This window comes from Tetrahymena thermophila (assembly GCF_000189635.1).
Source record: "Tetrahymena thermophila SB210 genomic scaffold scf_8254652, whole genome shotgun sequence".
Lineage (NCBI taxonomy): Eukaryota > Ciliophora > Oligohymenophorea > Hymenostomatida > Tetrahymenidae > Tetrahymena > Tetrahymena thermophila.
The window spans coordinates 456315-475692 of NW_002476420.1; the positions used below are offsets into that span (position 1 = coordinate 456315).

Here is a 19378-nt window from a genome sequence, read left to right on the forward strand (position 1 = left end):
TAAATAAAAAAAGGATTAAATATTCAATCTAAAAAATAACTTACCTTTTACATATAAATAACAAACAAATGATGGATTTTCTACCTACCATAAAAAACAAGATAAAACAATAATTGAATTTTAAGATAAAAAATTAATGAGTTAGATATTTTAATTAGATTTTCAAAATAACTGGTTTTTAAGTTGCTTAGAAAAAATACTACTTTTATTATGATTTTTAAATTCAAAATATCAAAGAAATTATTTATTTATATTTTAACTCGTTATAAGATGTATATTTATGATTTAAAATGTTTTTAAAATAACATTTTTCAATTAAATTTTGATGTGAAATAATAAAAATCTTTATAAATAAATAAGTAGTTTTATTATATTTATTTTATATTATTATTTAATTCAATAAAATATAAATTTTTCATAAATTAATTCAATAAATTAAAAATATTTTTATTCCAAAATTATTTATTCTATTTATTTATATCCATAAATTTTATATTTGTGAACGAAGAAAAATTATAATATAAATTAACTATATAAAAAGCAAGTATAAATGACATAAAATTAATGGAAAAATAATCTATAAATTAATATTAAATAAATTTCATTTAAATTTAGTAAATTAATATCTAGTTTTCATATTTTCGTAGGCATAGAGCATCATAAAAGAAAAGGATTTCAGTACCTGTTTACCAATAGGAAAGGTTTCGATATGCTAAAGCATTTATAAGTTTTTTTTAACAACTTACTCTGATTTTGAAAAGAGTCCTATACCGATAGAATCTAGACTATTTTTTTTATGGAAAATATATCTCAAAACTAATAGCAACTAGGATTCTGTCTTTGCATAAGTAGTTATAGCTGTATAAAGAGTAATCAATTCTAAATCATTTAAAATTCTAGTATCCTTTAATATTAAAAGACTCTCAAAAAGTTAAATGTAACTTGTTTCACCAAAAAATTATTTAAACTTATTTCTTTAATTTTCTTCGTCTTGTATAATGTTTTAATAATAGCTGGTTTTTGCGAATCTTTATGCTCTTTTTTGGAACGACTATTATAACAATTTGTCTTCTTTACCTTGATCAATTAGGTTGCTTGTATTCATCATAAAATCTAAAGTATACTTCGTGTAATTAAAAAATAACTGTCTTACTCCGTACTCATCAATAGTGCCATCTTAAATCTTCTTTTCCACTTCTTTATAAAATTCTTTATCTAATTATTATATTTTATTCTCTACCATAGCTTCTAAGGTGCTAAGCTTTTCACTTTCTTTGACAGAGCCATCTTATATGTTGCAGCAAACATCCCACCAGCTTTCTCTGTTTTCAAATAGCTAAAAAAAATGTTTTAGAAAAAAATTGTTATTTATTGCAAATTTTTAAAAACTAAAATTAATAAATTAAACATTTTATTAATTATTTTTAATGAAATTTTATTTACAGGATTAGAAACAGTTGCTATATATGATTTTTTTTCTACAAAAGAGAGGTCTTAGAGATGACAGTAAAGATGTATTTTCTTTGATAAGTTGAGAGGTAATGCCAGCAATTAAATACTTGATGCAAAATTTACACATTCTCTTATACTTTTATCATATCCTACAAACAATATTCTTTACTCCTTTAAGATAGCAGCCCAAATTTTCATAACTTGGTCTTAGAATCTCTTTATCAAATCGATAAGACTAGCATTTGTAAAATCTTTAAAAATTGAATCGTTTGGCTAGACTGTATAAACAAACCACTCATTTAAAGCAAAATCTATTTGATTTACAGAAGAAGGATCATATCCTCTATTTAAGAGATCCTCCCAATAAACTAGCTAATCTTCTTGCATTTAAAGGTATTTTTAAGGAATATTTAACTTATTGATTGCATTAAATGCATCTTCAAGCAGTTTTAAAACGGGAGTTGTGTCATCTTCAATAGGAAATTCAATGTATAAATCCACATAGTACTTAAGTGCCTTTTCAAAATAATATAATATATCATTGTTCTATGAAGCTATTGTTATTGCTCTTGTTAAGTTCCCTCTTTTAAATTGCTAATCCCTTTTATTCTTTATCACTGTATAAAAAGTGTACTCATTTTCTACTTTTGTATTAATTACTTCTTGTTATTACTTTAGAGACTGCATATCATCATTTAACTATATTTATTACTAATTATCAACACTTTTAAGAGATAATTCAGATAGTCTTAATTGACTCTCATATAAACGCTACTCTTCAAATTTTTCCATAAAAGAATATAAACTTTTCCTTTATTAACTCTGAGCTCCCATTTTAAATAGAATCCCATACGATTCCCCTTCAATTTAAGTATAAAATGAGTAAAAATCGTCCTTCAGTTTACGATATTAAATATCTTTATGTGTTTGAAATCTGAATATTTATTTCTCAGCTCCAAATTCTATTTCAGGAGTAGAAAATATTATAAAATCTCCTAAATTAGTAGCAGTAAGTGAGCAATTAGTTTGATATATTTCCCAATCATCTTTTTAGTTGTTAAATTTATACAAATCAACCAATTCTTTAGAACTATTTAAGTTAATTTCAGATACTAATTTATGTGTTTTTTGGTCAACAACTTATTTTAATTTATATTTAAAAACACTGATATCATTATCAAATTTTTAAACACCATCAGGCAGCATATATGCTGCTAGAGTAATTTCATCGTATTCGAAATTCTCAGGGTAATGAGCCTTGACAACGCATCCTTTGAGTAAATCGAATTCGGAGCAGAATATGACATCAATCATTTGTGATATTATATTTATTTATTTAGTAGTATTTTAATATTTAACTAATTAGTATCTTTGCAATTGATTAAAATTAATCAGCAATATAATAAAAGAGTTGTTTGTTTGTTTGTTTTTGGTAAATATTTAAATATCTATTTCTGATTCACCTAAGAAGTAAATTAGGTAAATTTTAAATTTAATTTAACAAGAAATTAATAATATTATAGCTATTATTTCTATTTCTAAATTATCAAGTTACTAATTTATTTTAATTACTCTTATAATGTTGAAGAGAGGTTTTAAATAAATAACTTTTTATAAAAAATTGCTAATTTTTTAAACATAGATTTATTATTTTAAGTTTTAAAAGATTTTTAATAAATGATAAAGATTTATTTTATTTATTTATTTATTTGATTAGATAAAAAAAATTAAATATTTTTTAATAGGAAATAATTTAATTAACTCTTCAATTTTATTTTATTAAAATGTATTAAATTTCTATTCTTTACTTTAATTAAATATTTTAAAATTAGAAACATTCGTTTAAATGGGAATTGAATCAGATAATTTGTATTTTTCTAAAAAGGATTTACTTAGGTAAATATACCTTCAAAATTATATATATTCACTTTCAATTTAAGAATTCTTAAATATTAAATTTAGTTAGGATGTTTATTTAAAATTTAAATATCATCTATCCTCAAAATTTAATTTAATATTAAATTGCCCTATTAAACCAAATAAAATAATTTAGATTTCATAATATTCATTAAAATTTAATTTCATATGTGCCATTTTAAGAATTTATCGATAAAATTGCTTTTTGGCATTTATTTTTCAAAGTTAATCAAATAAATTGGAAGAACAAAAAGTATTTAGAAAAAATTAGATCTTTTTTTTAGATTAGAAAAATGAAATTTACTTTTGATAGTTTTATTAAATTAAAAATTATAAAAAAAAGTAAAATAATTTAGATTTTAATTAAAATAAAGAATTAATTAAACAAGAAAACAATTAATAGAATAAATAATTTATAATTAACTATTTTCTTAATTTTAATAAAATTAGTTTTATATTATTTTATAATAATCAAAAATCAACTCATTCATTCATTCACTTAGTTATATGCCAAGTCTCTCTTTCATTTAGTATTTTTAAATATTTTTTTTAGATTTGTATTTTAATTGTTAATATATTTTTAATTTAAATTATCATTTTCTTAATTTCAATAAGAAAGATGTTTTATTTCTATCAATGCACATTTTCTGAGTTTTAATCAGGATAAATTACGTCCTTTTTTTAAATATTTGTATTAGTTATTTCTTTCTTTCTAACAAATAATTAAACTTACTTCTTTTCCATTCTTATAACGAATTTTTTTCACTTTATTTACATCTACTGTTTAAATAGATCCATCTGCAAAGAATGTCTTTTCTTCGCCATCTTCATAAATATATTTTTCTGTTCCATCAGCAAAACTTTTCGGTTTAATAAAAAATTATATAAACGCTTTTAAAATTATTTTTAGCTAAATTTACATTATTTCTTTTCTGCCTTAAGGGAAGTGAATTTCTATTTGATTACTTGGGAAATTATAAATCTATAAATTAATTTTAAAAGTTTAATTTAAAGACCTTAAAAACAAACAATCTAAATTTACATTTATATGATTTGTTAATGTGGTTTAAGTGGTTTGAGCATCAGCAAAGTAATAAATAACTGTATGATCAGGAAGAACCTATAAAATTTTAAGCTTAAATAATGCTATTCATTAAAATAATTTTACTTGTTTAACGTCTTAATTGATAAAATTGACTAAAGTGTAACCGTTTGGAAAAACTTAACGCTTAACTCCATTAGCAAACTAAACAACTTACCTGCCATCTTCATAAAAAGTTTGTATCTAATTAAATATAATTATTTATTTAAATAAAACAAGCTATAATACTATTAAAAATCTAAATAAATAATCATTTTTTATATTTTAATTTACTTTTCCATCCATTGTAATGTTTTCACTGACAGGGTGAGAAGGATTGTTTAAATTTTGAATGACATTTTAATAAAATATGTTTTGATCGTAATGGAATTGTTCTCTTTATATTTCATCTCCAATTTATCTAATGCTAATATTTCTGCATTAAGATAGAGTAGAAATGTCATATTTATACTACTTTTACTAATTTACTGATTATTTTTGAGGCTTTTATTAAATTTATTATTTTTATTATGTGCTGTTGCTATTTTATACAACTTATTATTTATTTTCTTTTTCATTTTGTACCAATTTTTTTTTATCGTTTTTATGAGCAGAAGAAACACTAGACATGGCGGTATTAGTACTGCCAACACTATTATTAGCATTTTAAATACTTATAGAATTACTCTTCGAGTTCATTCTATTGCTAGTGCTAGTAGGAACATCTGAGTTGTGCTATTATTTTATATTTATACTTTATTTGGTCTCAATTTTAGACTTTTTATTATTCTCGCTGTAAGTGTGGCTGGTAGGATTAAAATTTATAATATCTTCATAAGTTTCCAAGTGTTCATCTTCATTTTCTTCTTCTTTTTTACCTAATATTTTTATTAAAAAATAAATTAATATTAAATAAAAAGTGTTTAAATTTAATTGATAAAATTTGCTAATTTAATAGAAAATTTAATTAAATTTATTCATTTATTTCTATTTTGATAAAACTCGCTTTATGAAAATATTTTAAAAGCAAATTAACAATTTTTAATTTTAAGGTTCCTTTAAAATTTATTAAAAAAATTATTCTTAATTGTTTACCTGAATAGCTGTTTTCATAATCTTGACTAACATCTGCATGAATTTTATTCTTTTATCCTTATTTACTTCCCTTAGAAGCATTTGATACGGAGGGATCTCTTTAGTAGTTCTCATAATTTTCAAACTAAGCATCTTCATCTTCATCGTTATGTTCTCCATAATTGTCATCTTAATCATAGTTGTAATCGTATTTAAAATTATCATCTTCATTGTTGTATTTTGCTGTGTTATTATCATATTAATAGTCATAATTAGAACTCATTGATTTATTCTTCTTCTTTTAGAAGTCTCCCATTACATTACTTTTTTTCATCTAATTTTTTTAATTGTTTTGAGAATAGCCTAAACTTTCTTCCTCATCCATGTCATTCTAATAAGCATCATCTACAATTGTTTTAGATGGTTTCTATTTATATAAAAATATTACTTTAACTTATGTTTTTTCAATATTTTCTAATTATTAATAATTTTAAACAACAAATACAGATTTGAATGGAGATTTTGTGGGAACTTTTTGTGGTTACTTAGAACTGCTAGTTCTGCTCAGATTATTTTATTTGTTTAGATTAGAGCCAGCACCTCCATCTAATCTCATATTCTCTAAATGCTTTATCTCATCTTTAAGCTCTTAGTTTTTTTAAGTTAGCTCATCAATGAGTTTCTTTTGTCTATCAATGGTTAGTTTATTTCTTTAATCTTTTATTTTAATTTCTTCTTGCAATTTCTTATTCATCGCCTTTAGATTTTCTATTTCTTCTCTTTCCTTTCTGTTAGGCATATTTTGCATAGCCTTAAATTAAATATTTTAAATATAAATAAATAAGTAAAAAAATTATTAAATAAATGTGATTTATGAATCTTTTAAATATTTTTACTTTCTACTATCTGTCTGCAATTCTTTTTTCGTTTTAAATCTTCTTTTTTTCTTCTTTTTTCCATTCTTCTAATTCTTGGATTTCTAACTCTTTTTACTTAGCAAATTGCTCTTTTTCTTTATTAAAAGATTTAAGAAGATCTTCGTATTTGCTTCTCATTCTTTTAACTCTCTCATTTTCAAGCTTCACTTTACTGACTTCGCTGTCCAATTTTTCAATTTATTCATTAGTAAATTCTTGAATGAGCTATCTCTTTTATTCAGGAGTTAAATCATTTAAAGAGATTCCACCTGGAGAAATTTTTTATTAATTACTATTAGAGCCTTTCTAATTGTTTCCTTTTTTGTTAAAATATTTTTAAACCACCTTAGAATATTATTAATCTGGATCATCATTGAATTCATCATCGTTGTTGTTTGATTTGTCATCTCTAAATTCATTTTCATCATTATTTTCTGACCCTGCATCACTGTCATGAATATTTAATTTATTACTCTTCTTTTCATCTTCTTTTTTGCTAAATTTATTTTTATTATTTATTTGGTTATTTTTTCTGTTATGATCCTCGTCACCCCACTCTTCTTCATCATCAAATTGATATGCTCCTTCACTCTTATGAATTTTATTCTTATTTTCTTCACTATCCTTCCTTACTGCTTTATTCTAAATGCTTGCTAAGCTGGTTGGAGGTCTTGAATTTTTATTAATCTTCTGTGCATATTCATTTTCTTCCTCATCTTTATCATCTTAATTATCTTGTAGATACTTAAAAGGCTGGTACTTTTTACCACCAAACTCATTTTCTTCTTGATCATCATTCAAATCGTCTTTATTATCATATTCTTCGTTACTTTCCTTTCTCTTTTTCTTGAGGTTTCTAGGATTGTAGTCATCTTCATCATCTAAAGAAATAAGATCTGAATTTTTTTTTTGCTTCTGCTGCTATGGTTTTTTATCATTTTTCTTTTGTTAATTAGTGCTGCTATTTTATGGTGGCTTATCATTAATATCTTTGATTTAACTAGAGGATTAAGTATTCGCTTATTCTTCCTTTTTAAATCCTTGTATGCCACCTCCTTTGCCTTAACCTCTTTACAAAAATTTCTTTTTTTCTTTAGGACCATTTGCTTTGTCAGTAATATCTACATTCGAAGAGATTTAATTTAAGCTATCTAATCCTCCTGTGCTGTGAATTTAATTTAGCTTATTTGAGCCTCCAACAGGTTTCTCATTAAAATTATTTTGATTAGAACCACCAAAACCTTCATTTTTTGAGAGAGAAGAAGCTGATTTAAAATTATTGGATGTGGCTTTTTTAGGTTTTTAAATATTAGTTACACTAGCACTGCCACCTATAACATCTCCTTTTTATTGGTTGCCTATTTCTTCAATGTGGTTTTGTGCTGCCTTTGAGCGCTTTTATGCGTTAGACAAAAATGTTCTAGAACCTTTCTTTAAAAAAGTTTATCTTCTGCTTCCTGCTTATCCCCCATTATTATCATTGTAATCCTAAAAATCATCTTAACCTTCTTCTCTCATTTTTTCTTCAATAAGATCTTCAAAATTCCTAAACCCTGCTTTAGATTTTATAGGGATTTCTTCAATAGGATTAAAGCTTCTAGATGTATTAAAATTTTACTGATGATGTTCGCTTTCGTTTCCCATTTAATTATTATTTTTAAACTAATTTTTAGAAGACTAGATAGGTCTTTCATCCTCATCATCAATAAAGTGTTTGTTTTAATTATTTTTTTAGGACTAAATAGGTCTTTCATCATTGAAATAATTGTTTTTTTGAGATTTAATTGGTTGGTCTAATTCTTGATAATTATTTATTTTATTCTATATTTAACTATTTTTATTTTGAGTATATTTTTGAGGAGGGAAACTATCATCTTACTGCTCGAATTGATCTTTATATGGATTTGTTTAATTCCTTGCCCCTTTGATAGGTCTCTCGTCATCAACAAAATTTTATCTACTATTTTTACTCTGAATAGGGAGATATTAATTTATTTCTTCTTCCTAATTGATGTCATATGGTCTATTTTGATATTAACTTTTAGTTGAGAGAGGAGGATGCATATTCTCCATCTAACCTCTATTAAATTTACTATCATCATTATTTTAATTGTTCCCTCTTACCTTCAAATTACTCATTAAATATTGCTAATCATTATCTGATAGAGCATTAGAATTGAACTATTTTTGGTTTACTTTTTCTTTTTGTTAGTATTCATTTTCATAATTATTCATTTTATTAACATTTTACTAGTTTCTTGGATATTAATTCAATGCTTGATTTTAATGCATATTTACGATGCTATCTCTTAAGAATTCATTATCATCCCCCAATACAGATGATGGATTTATATTTTCTGCATTGTATGGTTTCTCCTCAAACTTATTTGGCATTTGACTATTCCTGATATTATTTTGGTTAACTGGTCTCTCATTATTTAAATTAACTGCTTTTCTATCATTATACATATTGCCTATGTTTCTATCTTAGTTGTAAGTGTTATACATAACATCTTCGCTCCTTCCGTTACCAGGTATAATTCCTTTTTAATTATAATTTTTGTTAAATAAATCATTATCTTCTTCCTTATTCTAGCCAGCCTATCCTCTAAGATTTTAATTTCCAACAAAGCTCTACTTATTGGAAGACTAAAAATGATTGAAATTTTAAGATTGATCAAAGTTATTGTCATATTCTACAAACTCCGATTTAGATTAAAGCTACTATTCTGAAAAACCGGAAAGATCAAACAAGTTACTGCTATTATTTCCAGTAATTTAAGGATTATTATTCATAATATTATTGCTTTTCTTATTGAGCATGTTAGGATTTTAGCTATTATTATTTTATTGATTGTTGCTAATCCCTATTGGTGATTAATTCGACCTATAATTAATTAATTTATTAATTAAAATTATTTCCATAAAAACAATTAAATAAATTTTAATAAACTACTACATTCAACTTAAAAGTAAGTAAGCTATTAATGAATTTTATATTTCTTGACTTTAAATGTAGAATAAACAAATAGATAAATAAATTTAATATTTTTTATTACTTTTGAAGTTTATCATAAAAACTCTGTAAGTCATTTTACTGATTGAAGAATCTGTCTTCCATACTTCTAAAAGCAGTATCGATATTTTCTCTAGTCATTGTGTTATTTAAATTAACATTGCTATTTTGTTTAAGCTATGGTTATAGTTGTTGTTATGATTGATATTACTATGGCTAAATATTATTTTAGAATAAATTAGCACCCATTTGCTAACTATTCGCACTGTTCATATTCATTCCTCCTATATTGCTGTTATTCATATTACTGGTATATTAACTCATCATGCTTTGAAGAGCGTTTGGATTAAATTGTCCGCCGTTTTAGTTCATCATCATCATTTTAAACATATTATTAACCATATCAAACATTTAAGATGTTGCTTAATTATTTCCTCCTCCAGCACTCATCATGCCTGTAATATTAAAAATATAATCTAATTTTTATTTGCTATTTTTTGATTTATTTACTGTTATCTAAATTCATCATTTGCTGAGGAAATCCTTAATTTATATTAAAGCTATTAGGGTTCATCATACTCTAAAAGCTTCTATCTATAATTAAATTTTAAAAATTGCAAATAATATGCTTAAAAAACTCTAAATAATTTATTATAATTCTACAACAACACTAAAAAATTCAGTACCTTAAGACTAAGACTAATCTCCCATAATATGCTAAATATTGAATTGTGGTTATGCTAATTCTGAATGTACCTATCTACCTACTTACTTATTAATTTGCAGAACTATTTATTTTCCAAAATAAATTAACAAAAAAACAAACAATTAATCTTGGATTTTTAATTTTTTTGAATATTTTATTTAAAAAAAGAAATTTTGATTAGATTGAAGAAAAATATGAATATTTTTCAAATATAATTTAGCGTAAAACAAAAATTATATTTATTACTTGACATACTGACAATACTTATTAAAGCAAAAGTGATAAACTAAGTTAGAATTTAAATTTTCAATTTTATCTATTTTTGCCAAGCCTTCAATGATTCTCTAGTTAATTTAATATATCTACTTACATACTTATAAAAACTTATTTATATATATTAAATCTTTCCTTCATTTAATTTTTAGATTTTCAAATATTAAAGTAATTTATTTAATAATATTAAATACAAACTTACCTAGCTAATTTTGAATTTAAAATGCTACTATTCTGTAATTAATAGACATTAAATTTAAATATATTTGGTAAATATTTTTTTATAATAAAATAATTCTCACAAAAACTCTACAAAAATTTAATCTAATATTTTAGAAATACTTTTTACTAATTTTTAATTTATTTACAAATTGAAAGAAAATATTGAGAATTTAGTGCTACTATTTATTTTCTATCTTATTTATTTTATATAAATATGTTCTAAATTATAAATTCTTTTTATACAAATATATACAGATTTATAAATGCAGGTGACGTGTTGGTTGTTGGTTCAGAAAGGATCAAAACTTAAACAAAACGGATAGCTTGGAAGCGATTTTTTAGCTCTAACTTTTCTAAACCCTTCTACTGTATTAAGCATTTCATTTTCTTTTTTAGTAATCCCACAAAATCCTTTATTTTGATGATACATCCTACTCATTATTTTTTTCATTTTTTAATTTTCTTCCATCTTCTCATCAAAGCGGTCTAACTCATCAATAACATTCTATTTTATATATTTTAATAATTAAATATATTAATACATTTTTAATTCTATTTTTAAATTAATAACAATTAAAATTATTTCAAATATTTATATAGAAATGAGGGAGGTATGATCTAAATTTTATTTATTTTTAAATTTATATTTATTCATGTCAAAATTCTAAATTTTGTAAGATTTTTAAAAAATTTAAAAATAATTTCTCCCTTATTATAAATAAAATTACCTAATCTGTAATATTTAGTACTTGCTAGTTACACTTAGTAGTATGTTGTAGGGATTTGCAGAGAGAAGATTAATTTTTACGATCTGTCTCTGAATTGTATGGAATAGGTTTTTAATTTTTAAATTCGAAGATAAAGTTTTCTCTTTTTGGTGAATTTCTACTTTACTATTAAATTTTAGAGTTTATAAACTCAATCGGATTTGATGATGTTTACGGCCTAACTTTATTTACTCTGTAAGGAAATTAATTTTAAGAAGCTACAAGTTTATTAGATCCATTATAATCGCCATTATTTACACTATCAATTAGCTTCTAGTTCGTTAGATTTATATTAATAACTTCGCCACCATTCATGTTTTCGTTATTCCTTGTAGCTTCTTTTGCACTTTATATACTTCTTAATAGGCTTCCTACTTTGCAAATTTATTCAGATTTAGTTTCATTGCTATCTACATAATAAGCGTTATTTCCTTATATTTATTAAGCATTACTATTTTTATTTTAGTCTTCTAATACAAACATTCCTTTTGTGCCTATAGCTCGCAGATTATAATCATAATGAATCCCATATTCTTATTGGCTCATCACTCTTTTCCTTCTTGTTTCATTTTGCTAGTTGTTACTATCCTATTAAAGTGCCTATTTATTTCCATACAAAAATTTATTAAAATATGATTCTCCATCCATCCATAAAATTTCTTTAAAATACTAATCAATCAATTTTGATTAATTAAAATCTGTTTAGATTAAATTATAAATTTCATCTGTGCAAGCAAAATTGGAAATAATAAAAGGATTTGATTTAATTATAACAGAAACAATTAATTTATTTATTATACTGAGTATAAGTATTTATTTAAATCAGAAATTGTATGTACCTAAATCGTGTTTCCGCACCTAGAAATAGCTGAATTTAATCTTGGATATCGCTGCATACTGCCAAGAGTAGCGTTTAAATTTGATATTTATTAATTATTTTCTTTTGTTATTGTGCTTTACCCTGTTTGGCCATTGATTTGCTCATTTTTATATTATGTTTTTATTTAACATTCATCTTTTACTGTATTTAATCCTGATAATTAGATTTAAAAAGAAGTATTTTGTTTTTGCTTTATATCCGCATTCAAATTCCTTTTGAAATTTTCTAAGAATGTCTAACGAGTCTTTTCTCTGAATTGTTTTTATTTTTCTAATTATTTTATCATTTCATCTTGCTTATTAAATTCAATGTTTTAATTCCACTCTTCTCCTTTATTTTAATATTCTTCCATTTTTGGATGCCAAATTTTAGGTGTTGGCCCTTCAATTTTATTTGGATAATCTACAACATTTTGTTTAGCTACATTTTCTAACAATTTAGTTTTTGTGGAGGATAAACCTCTTGGACTATCATTTTGATAAAAACTCATACCAGTTGATCGCTTACTGTTTTTTACAGTAATTTGGTACTTCTATTCTAAGCCAAAATCTTCAAGAGGAGCATCTAAATCGTCGCTTTATTTCTTAATAAATTATGTTGCTTTAGTTGTACCTTAACTTGCTGGTCTGCTGCCTTTACGAGAAACTTGACCTTATTAATTTATTGCTGGATTATATGGATCGCCTTATCCTTAATTACTTGTTTAAGTTGTATATTGATAATTGTTTCTTTTCTTTGCTAATGCACTAGGGGGTTTTGTAACATTATCTTCCCATTAGTTCTTTTTTTATTATTAAAGCTAAATTATATCATTTTCTAACATATCTATAGAAGTTAGATTTGAAGAAACTATTTAGTTCTGTAAGCTGATTTTTCTTTTATTTGATTATGATGTCCCTGGTTTAGAACTAGGGAGATTTGTTATCTAAGCAGAGTCTTTCATATGTATATCTGAATAAAAAATAAATGTGAATTTCTTATAGCAGCTATTATTTTTATAAGAAATGAACAAAGGTTTTTAACTAACTAACTAACTTCTTTTAACTCCTTATAATATTTAAGCAAGTATGAAGATATTCCTAAATTGCTTTTATATTAATTTATTTTTAATAGTTATTAATTGACAATGTTTTATCGATTAATATTATTTATTTATTACTCAACACTTCAAAAAATAATCAAATGATATATTTTTCTTTTTATTTACCAACACTAATTATTTATAACTCTTTTCATTTTACCATTCAATCAACTTATCGTTAATTAAATTAACATGGTTTGGTTATTAAGATAATGAAAGATAAAGAGTTAGAAAAGTGCATTCAGTTTTACCTACCTACATATCTACATACTTATCATCTATCTGCAATTTTAGAATACTAAATGTAAACCTTATCTATATATTTAATTTACATGCTTTACATTATAATGTATATTTAGAATAATTACTTATTTGTTAATTATAAAAAAACAAGAAATTAAATTAGAATTTTTTTATGTTAAAATACAAATTAAAAATAGCATTTTGCTTGCTAATCAAATAAAAATTAAAAAATTATAATATCTTTTGCTTCAAGAAATAATTTTTTAATTTAAATAAACAACAAAGGAGAAAGAGTGAGAGAGAAAGTGCATTCAATTTTACCTACCTACCTACCTACCTAGCTACAAGCTACAATTTAAGAATGCTAAATATAAACCTTATCTAGTTATTTAATTTACATGCTTTACATCACATTTTCAATTAAAAATAATTACTTATTTATTAATTTTTAATGAACAATTAATTAAATTAAAATTTTTTTTTATTAAAATTGAAGCAAACATTTAGCTTGCTAACCAAATAAAAATTAAAAAATATCAATATCTTTTGTTTCAAGAAATAACTTTCTAATTTAAATAAATGATTTAGAAAATAAGAAAAAACTTTGATATTTTATTTAACTTGTTTTTTATTTAAATTTATTTATTGACATTTATTTTTAACCTGATTTTTGTGAAAATTGATTTAATTTGAATCGGAAATATTGTTTTGAATAAATGATTTATATATTTATTTCTTTATATATTAGATAAATAATATTTAAACCATAAAAATTAAGTTTTTTGTATTATTTTAATAATTAAAGAGATGCTAATATACAATGAAAACAAATAATTTGCATTATGTGTACTAATTATTAAATCAAAGAATCCAAAATTTAAAATATAATTCATGTAACAAAGTTTGCTTGCTAATTTGTTAGTTTCACATTTCACCTTAAAATTAGTTGTTTGAATGTGAATTATTTAGAGAAACATTATCGTCTGAAACTATGTTTGTCGACATTTCATGGCTATCTAGCATATCTCCCATTTCTCTCATAAATCCAGCAACGCTGTTTTCAGTTTGAGATAATTTTTCTTTTAACTCAATATTTTCTTGCTCAGCCTCTCTTACCTTTTGTAAAATGAAATAAATTAAAATATATTAATTTATTTATTTATTTTTTATAGGCAAAAACCAATTAAAAAACTTAAATATTTAATTTGCAAATAAGATATAAGCAAGGAAAACAAACATACCTTTTATTCTAGTAATTTATATGTGACTAATTATTGAGGATCTTTTTTTGTATTTGCTTGAGGGTTTGGATTTGGCAGGGCATTCAAACTTGCTAACTATCTTTAAAGCATCTAAATTTGTTGATCTTTACCCTTTATTTTAGTGATAAGCTCTATTTCTTTATTTTTGAGCTAGAATACGAACTGGTTAGACTCTTCATTCTTTTTGTTAATACTACTTAATTCTTAATCCTTTTTATTGAGTGTTACTACGAATTCCTTTTTGAACTTTTCATGCTCTAATTTGATTTTCTATTCATATTCTTTTAAGTTATTTACAAATATAATTTTCTTGAAAGACTAGTTTAACTGTTTATTAATGATTTTCTGAAGAGCAAACTGAATGCTTCCTACTTTTTTTTCCAAAATACGGAAGATAAGTTTAGATTTTAATTAGTTGTTTTATTTTTTTATGTAGCTATGTTATTAAATGTCTTTAAATGCATTGAGTTTATGGAGCCACTCTCTAAATTATTCAAAACCAAATTTAAATAATTCAATCAATATTGACATTAATTATTTACCTTTTCTTAATCATATTTGCTATTTTTGTGAGCATAGTTTCTAATTTTATAAATACCAATTAATATTTTGTCATGATCCCTACTGTTTCTACATGAATCAGCTGTTATCTTTATTTAAATAGAATTTTTGAATGGCATATTGACTAATTGTTTTATATTAAAGTTTGTGTTAATTCTCAAATTACTTATGCTATTCCTCTTGTTTTTTGATCATTTTTTCAAGCTATTTTATCTCGACTATCAGACCATCTCTCTATTATAAATAAAGAATTTAGTTATTTACTTACTCATTTATAGCTTTAATTAATATAAATTGCATAAATAAAGCTGTTTATTTGAACTTATTTAGCAATTTATTCAATATATTTACTTAATTCTTAGAATCTAATTGCTTAGGAGTAGGAAAGGAAGCTAAAAGCTCTGATGGAAACTTACCATCAGGCGTTTTACCATAGAGACTATTATGCATTTCGGCTGCTTACTAAAGATTACTTGAGAATTATTAATTTTCATTAAGATTTGTAAGCTTAATGCTATTTGAATCTTAAATATACATAGCATCTCTTTAATTATAGATATGTTTTTCTGATCTATGTACATGCTTGCTGCTAATCATATCATGCAACCTTTTATTCATTTAATTTAATTGTTTTTAACTTTTTTATTTAGGTTTTTGAAATAAATTTATCAAAATATTTTTCATTTTATGTTGGAATCTTATTTTGGTTTTTCAAAAATTTAGATAGATTTCTTTGTATTTAAAAATGTTTAAATGCTTAAAAGAGTAAATAGCTGCTAAAAAATGTTAAATTGAGACTTCATTTATTATTTAACTCAAAATTACTAATCATCTTACTGCCCCGAAAAGTTGTCTTCTTGCTTATTCTACTGCTAATATTAACAAAAAGATATTAATTACTTTCATATTAAGCTCTTATCTATCAATAATAAATGCTATTTATTAAAACTAATTGCTAAAAATAATACTTGGGTTTCATCAGGTACCATTTTATCAAATTTAAATGTTGAAACTACTTTAATCTTTCTTACTATTAACAATAATTTTTGTTTGAAATTGGTAGCAATTAAAAAACTAACTATATTTTAATGAAATTCAATTATATAAATTTATTGTTTATTTTTTTGATTTATAAAAATCCAAACTTTCTTTAAATAGTTTTAAATAATTTCAAATTCTTAATGATTGAATGCCCAATATTTTGTTATTAATAATTTTTAAAATATTATTCAAAGATAACCAACAAGGATTTCATTCGTTTATTATTGCAAAAAATTCAGATATCAAAGTAATAAAATGAATAAATATATCTTTGATAAATATATCAGTGTGTTTTTAAATTTTCTATTTAAATATTAATGAACTATAACTAGAGTATATAAACTATAATTAAAATTTATTCATTCATTATAAAAATTATAGAAGATTATTTTATATTAAAAAATTATTTAAAACTGATTTCATAAAGCTGAGTTATTATTTCAATTATAAAATAGTCAAATATCTCTAAAATTATTTTATTCGTTAACTTTTAAATAAATAAATAACTTTAGCTAAATTATTCTCACCATATCTCCATAAATTAATTAAGGTGCAAAAGGAAAAAAATTATTTAAAATTCTAAATATTTAATAAAAAATTCAATAAATACAATGAAAAAGTAAATAATATGTTTATTAAAATCATTATAATAATTTTTATATTACAATAATGATTTTATTAATTTATAAAATATCATTCAAATATTTTAATTTATTTCTCTATTATTATTGCATTTAAATCAATAAAAATACAAAATTAATTTATATGCATTTGAAAATCATTTTTATATTTTTAAATAAAGATTTTATGTTCTTAAATTAACATGTTTGTAAATATTTAAAAGTGCAGTTTAATTAAAATTTAAAAAATTGAATTAATATTTATTTTCTAAATTTTAAATAATAATGTTTTTTTTGAAAATAAATAAATACAAACAAACATATTAGTTAATAAATAAATAGTAAATTGTGGATATTAAAAATTGGATTTTGACTGATGTACTTACTAAATAAAAATATTTATAAAAGATTTATGTATGAATTGAATTGTATTTTTAGTAACTATAATATTTTGGTATTTGGAATTCAATAAAAATTGTTATGAGAAATTTAAATAAATTTTGATAAAATTAGCTTTTGAGTTTATGAGTGACATTAAAAGTAATAATAAAGAAATTTTACAGATTTTTTCTAATATTTAAAGCAATTGATTAATTAATTGTTAATAATTATACTGTAAAAGAATAAACTAAAAATAATTTAAAGAGAGAGAGAAAGCAAAAGAAAATGAAATATATTGTTATTTGTTTAATCTTAGCAAGCGTTCTTGCTTAACAAGAGCCACTAAAACCTGTCTGGGCTCCACTTTGGTCTCAAGATTTTGTTGAATACTTTAATGTTACCAATCAAATATATGCAAATGTTGGAACATACCAATATGATGCTCCTAACAATTCTTCCAGAGTATCAAGATCTAATGGTAAACAAGACCCTTTCTGCATTGGTTATCTCAATTACAACACTACTAGTGCCCCTTGTGAACATTTAACTGTTGATAACGTTAGATGGATGTACTACCCTGATGAGGATAACTGCTGCTATTGCTGCAATGCCGAATAAGGTTGCGGTATTTTGAAACCTGATTGGCTTTAAGGTGCCACTTTCTTAGGCTTTGAAGAAATTTACGGTACTCCTGCCTTTTCTTGGGTTATGTATGAAGGTCCTAACAAGCCTAATTACATTTGGGAAACAACAGAAGCTAATCCTTTGGAGAGATCCTTGCTTAAAATCGCCAGAAATAACTACTAAGAAATTTATATTCAAAACTAAATTAGAAGAGATGTTTAAAACATTACTTTGCCTGCAAGCTGCAGTTACTAGAATTAGTGTGGTGCTAAGTGTGCTGTCTTCAGAGGAGAAGCTACTGCTCAAGCCATCTGATAATTTTTTAAATTTATTATAAATATGAAGAACGATATTAACAAATAAAATGTATGAAATTCATATGTCTATCTTAACATAATATATAACTAAGTTAAAAAAATAAAAAAAACTGTATTAATTCGATTTTTCTAATCAATTTTGATTTTCTCTGTCAAATATTGAATTTTGTTGAGAAATTCCTCTTTTTTTCATTTTATCATTAATTTATGTTATTAATGGTAGATCTATGATAGAAGCTTTTTAACATAAGAAATTATTTGATTGAAAATACCAGAATGACAAAAAAACTAATATTCAAATATGTTTTATTTTAATTTGGTTAAATTACAAATAATAAAATAAATAAATTAATTAGATGATTAAAATTCAGTAAAATTTTAAAATAAATAAATAAATTATTTTCTCCAAAGATAGTGGTTGAAAATATTATTTGAATTTAATACTTATTTCTCTTTTTTATGTAAAATAATGATTCTATTTTGATGATGCTATTATTGACCAAAAATCTAGTAAAAAAATAATCAAAAATTCTTTAAAAGATATTTAGTAAAGATAACCTTACTTTTTAGTCAAGAAATTAATTAGTGATTGAAATACAATTAGATGAATATAATAAATAACTATTTATCAAATAAGGATTAACACAAATTAATTTCTAAAATTATCTTAATTGCTTTAATAAAATGGTAACAAATTTTAAATTTACAACAAAAAACAAAAAAGATTTGTTGAGATATCATTTTAATTTATTTTAAAGGAAGAAATATATCAAAAATAACTTAAGAAAATTGTAACTTGATTTCAAAAAATTAAATTTAAATATGTAAAAACTTTTCCATTTTTTCTGGTTATTTTTAAAAGTAAAATTTTTATTAAATAAAAAAACTTTTTTAAAGTTGAAGTAAATTAATTGCTAGTAAATGTAAATTTTGTTTGCAAAAT

General features: G+C 22.9%; 5 protein-coding genes across 5 annotated transcripts; 1 reads left to right on the plus strand and 4 right to left on the minus strand. All coding sequences in view use genetic code 6, as the record gives it.

Annotated features, from left to right (window-relative positions):
• Positions 1–601: 601 nt before the first annotated feature.
• On the minus strand, positions 602–2766 carry TTHERM_00382210 (EF hand protein; the record flags this gene model as incomplete). Its single annotated transcript, XM_001015505.2, has 2 exons — positions 602–1336; positions 1444–2766. The coding sequence occupies 2 exons, from the start codon at positions 2764–2766 to the stop codon at positions 602–604; spliced, it is 2058 nt and encodes a 685-aa protein (XP_001015505.2).
• A 1236-nt stretch (positions 2767–4002) lies between these two features.
• On the minus strand, positions 4003–10357 carry TTHERM_00382220 (T-complex protein 10 carboxy-terminus containing protein; the record flags this gene model as incomplete). The annotated part of the gene is made up of 12 exons (XM_001015506.2): positions 10144–10357; positions 9968–10051; positions 9501–9912; positions 6421–9328; positions 6030–6335; positions 5546–5951; positions 4745–5328; positions 4538–4654; positions 4412–4489; positions 4290–4351; positions 4103–4229; positions 4003–4044 (listed from the first exon to the last, which is right to left on the minus strand). Exons 1-12 carry the CDS (start codon positions 10166–10168, stop codon positions 4003–4005), a joined length of 5151 nt encoding a protein of 1716 aa, XP_001015506.2. The 5' UTR covers positions 10169–10357.
• A 590-nt stretch (positions 10358–10947) lies between these two features.
• TTHERM_000382229 (T-complex protein 10 carboxy-terminus containing protein) lies at positions 10948–13431 on the minus strand (the record flags this gene model as incomplete). Its single annotated transcript, XM_012797530.1, has 3 exons — positions 12265–13431; positions 11387–12025; positions 10948–11163 (listed from the first exon to the last, which is right to left on the minus strand). The coding sequence occupies exons 1-3, from the start codon at positions 13246–13248 to the stop codon at positions 10948–10950; spliced, it is 1839 nt and encodes a 612-aa protein (XP_012652984.1). The 5' UTR covers positions 13249–13431.
• A 1122-nt stretch (positions 13432–14553) lies between these two features.
• TTHERM_00382230 (hypothetical protein) lies at positions 14554–16441 on the minus strand (the record flags this gene model as incomplete). Its single annotated transcript, XM_001015507.2, has 7 exons — positions 14554–14745; positions 14871–15375; positions 15434–15541; positions 15619–15686; positions 15804–16059; positions 16278–16321; positions 16421–16441. The coding sequence occupies 7 exons, from the start codon at positions 16439–16441 to the stop codon at positions 14554–14556; spliced, it is 1194 nt and encodes a 397-aa protein (XP_001015507.2).
• Positions 16442–17637: 1196 nt separating this feature from the next.
• TTHERM_00382240 (transmembrane protein, putative) lies at positions 17638–18433 on the plus strand (the record flags this gene model as incomplete). Its single annotated transcript, XM_001015508.2, has 2 exons — positions 17638–17653; positions 17736–18433. The coding sequence occupies 2 exons, from the start codon at positions 17638–17640 to the stop codon at positions 18431–18433; spliced, it is 714 nt and encodes a 237-aa protein (XP_001015508.2).
• Positions 18434–19378: the final 945 nt, after the last annotated feature.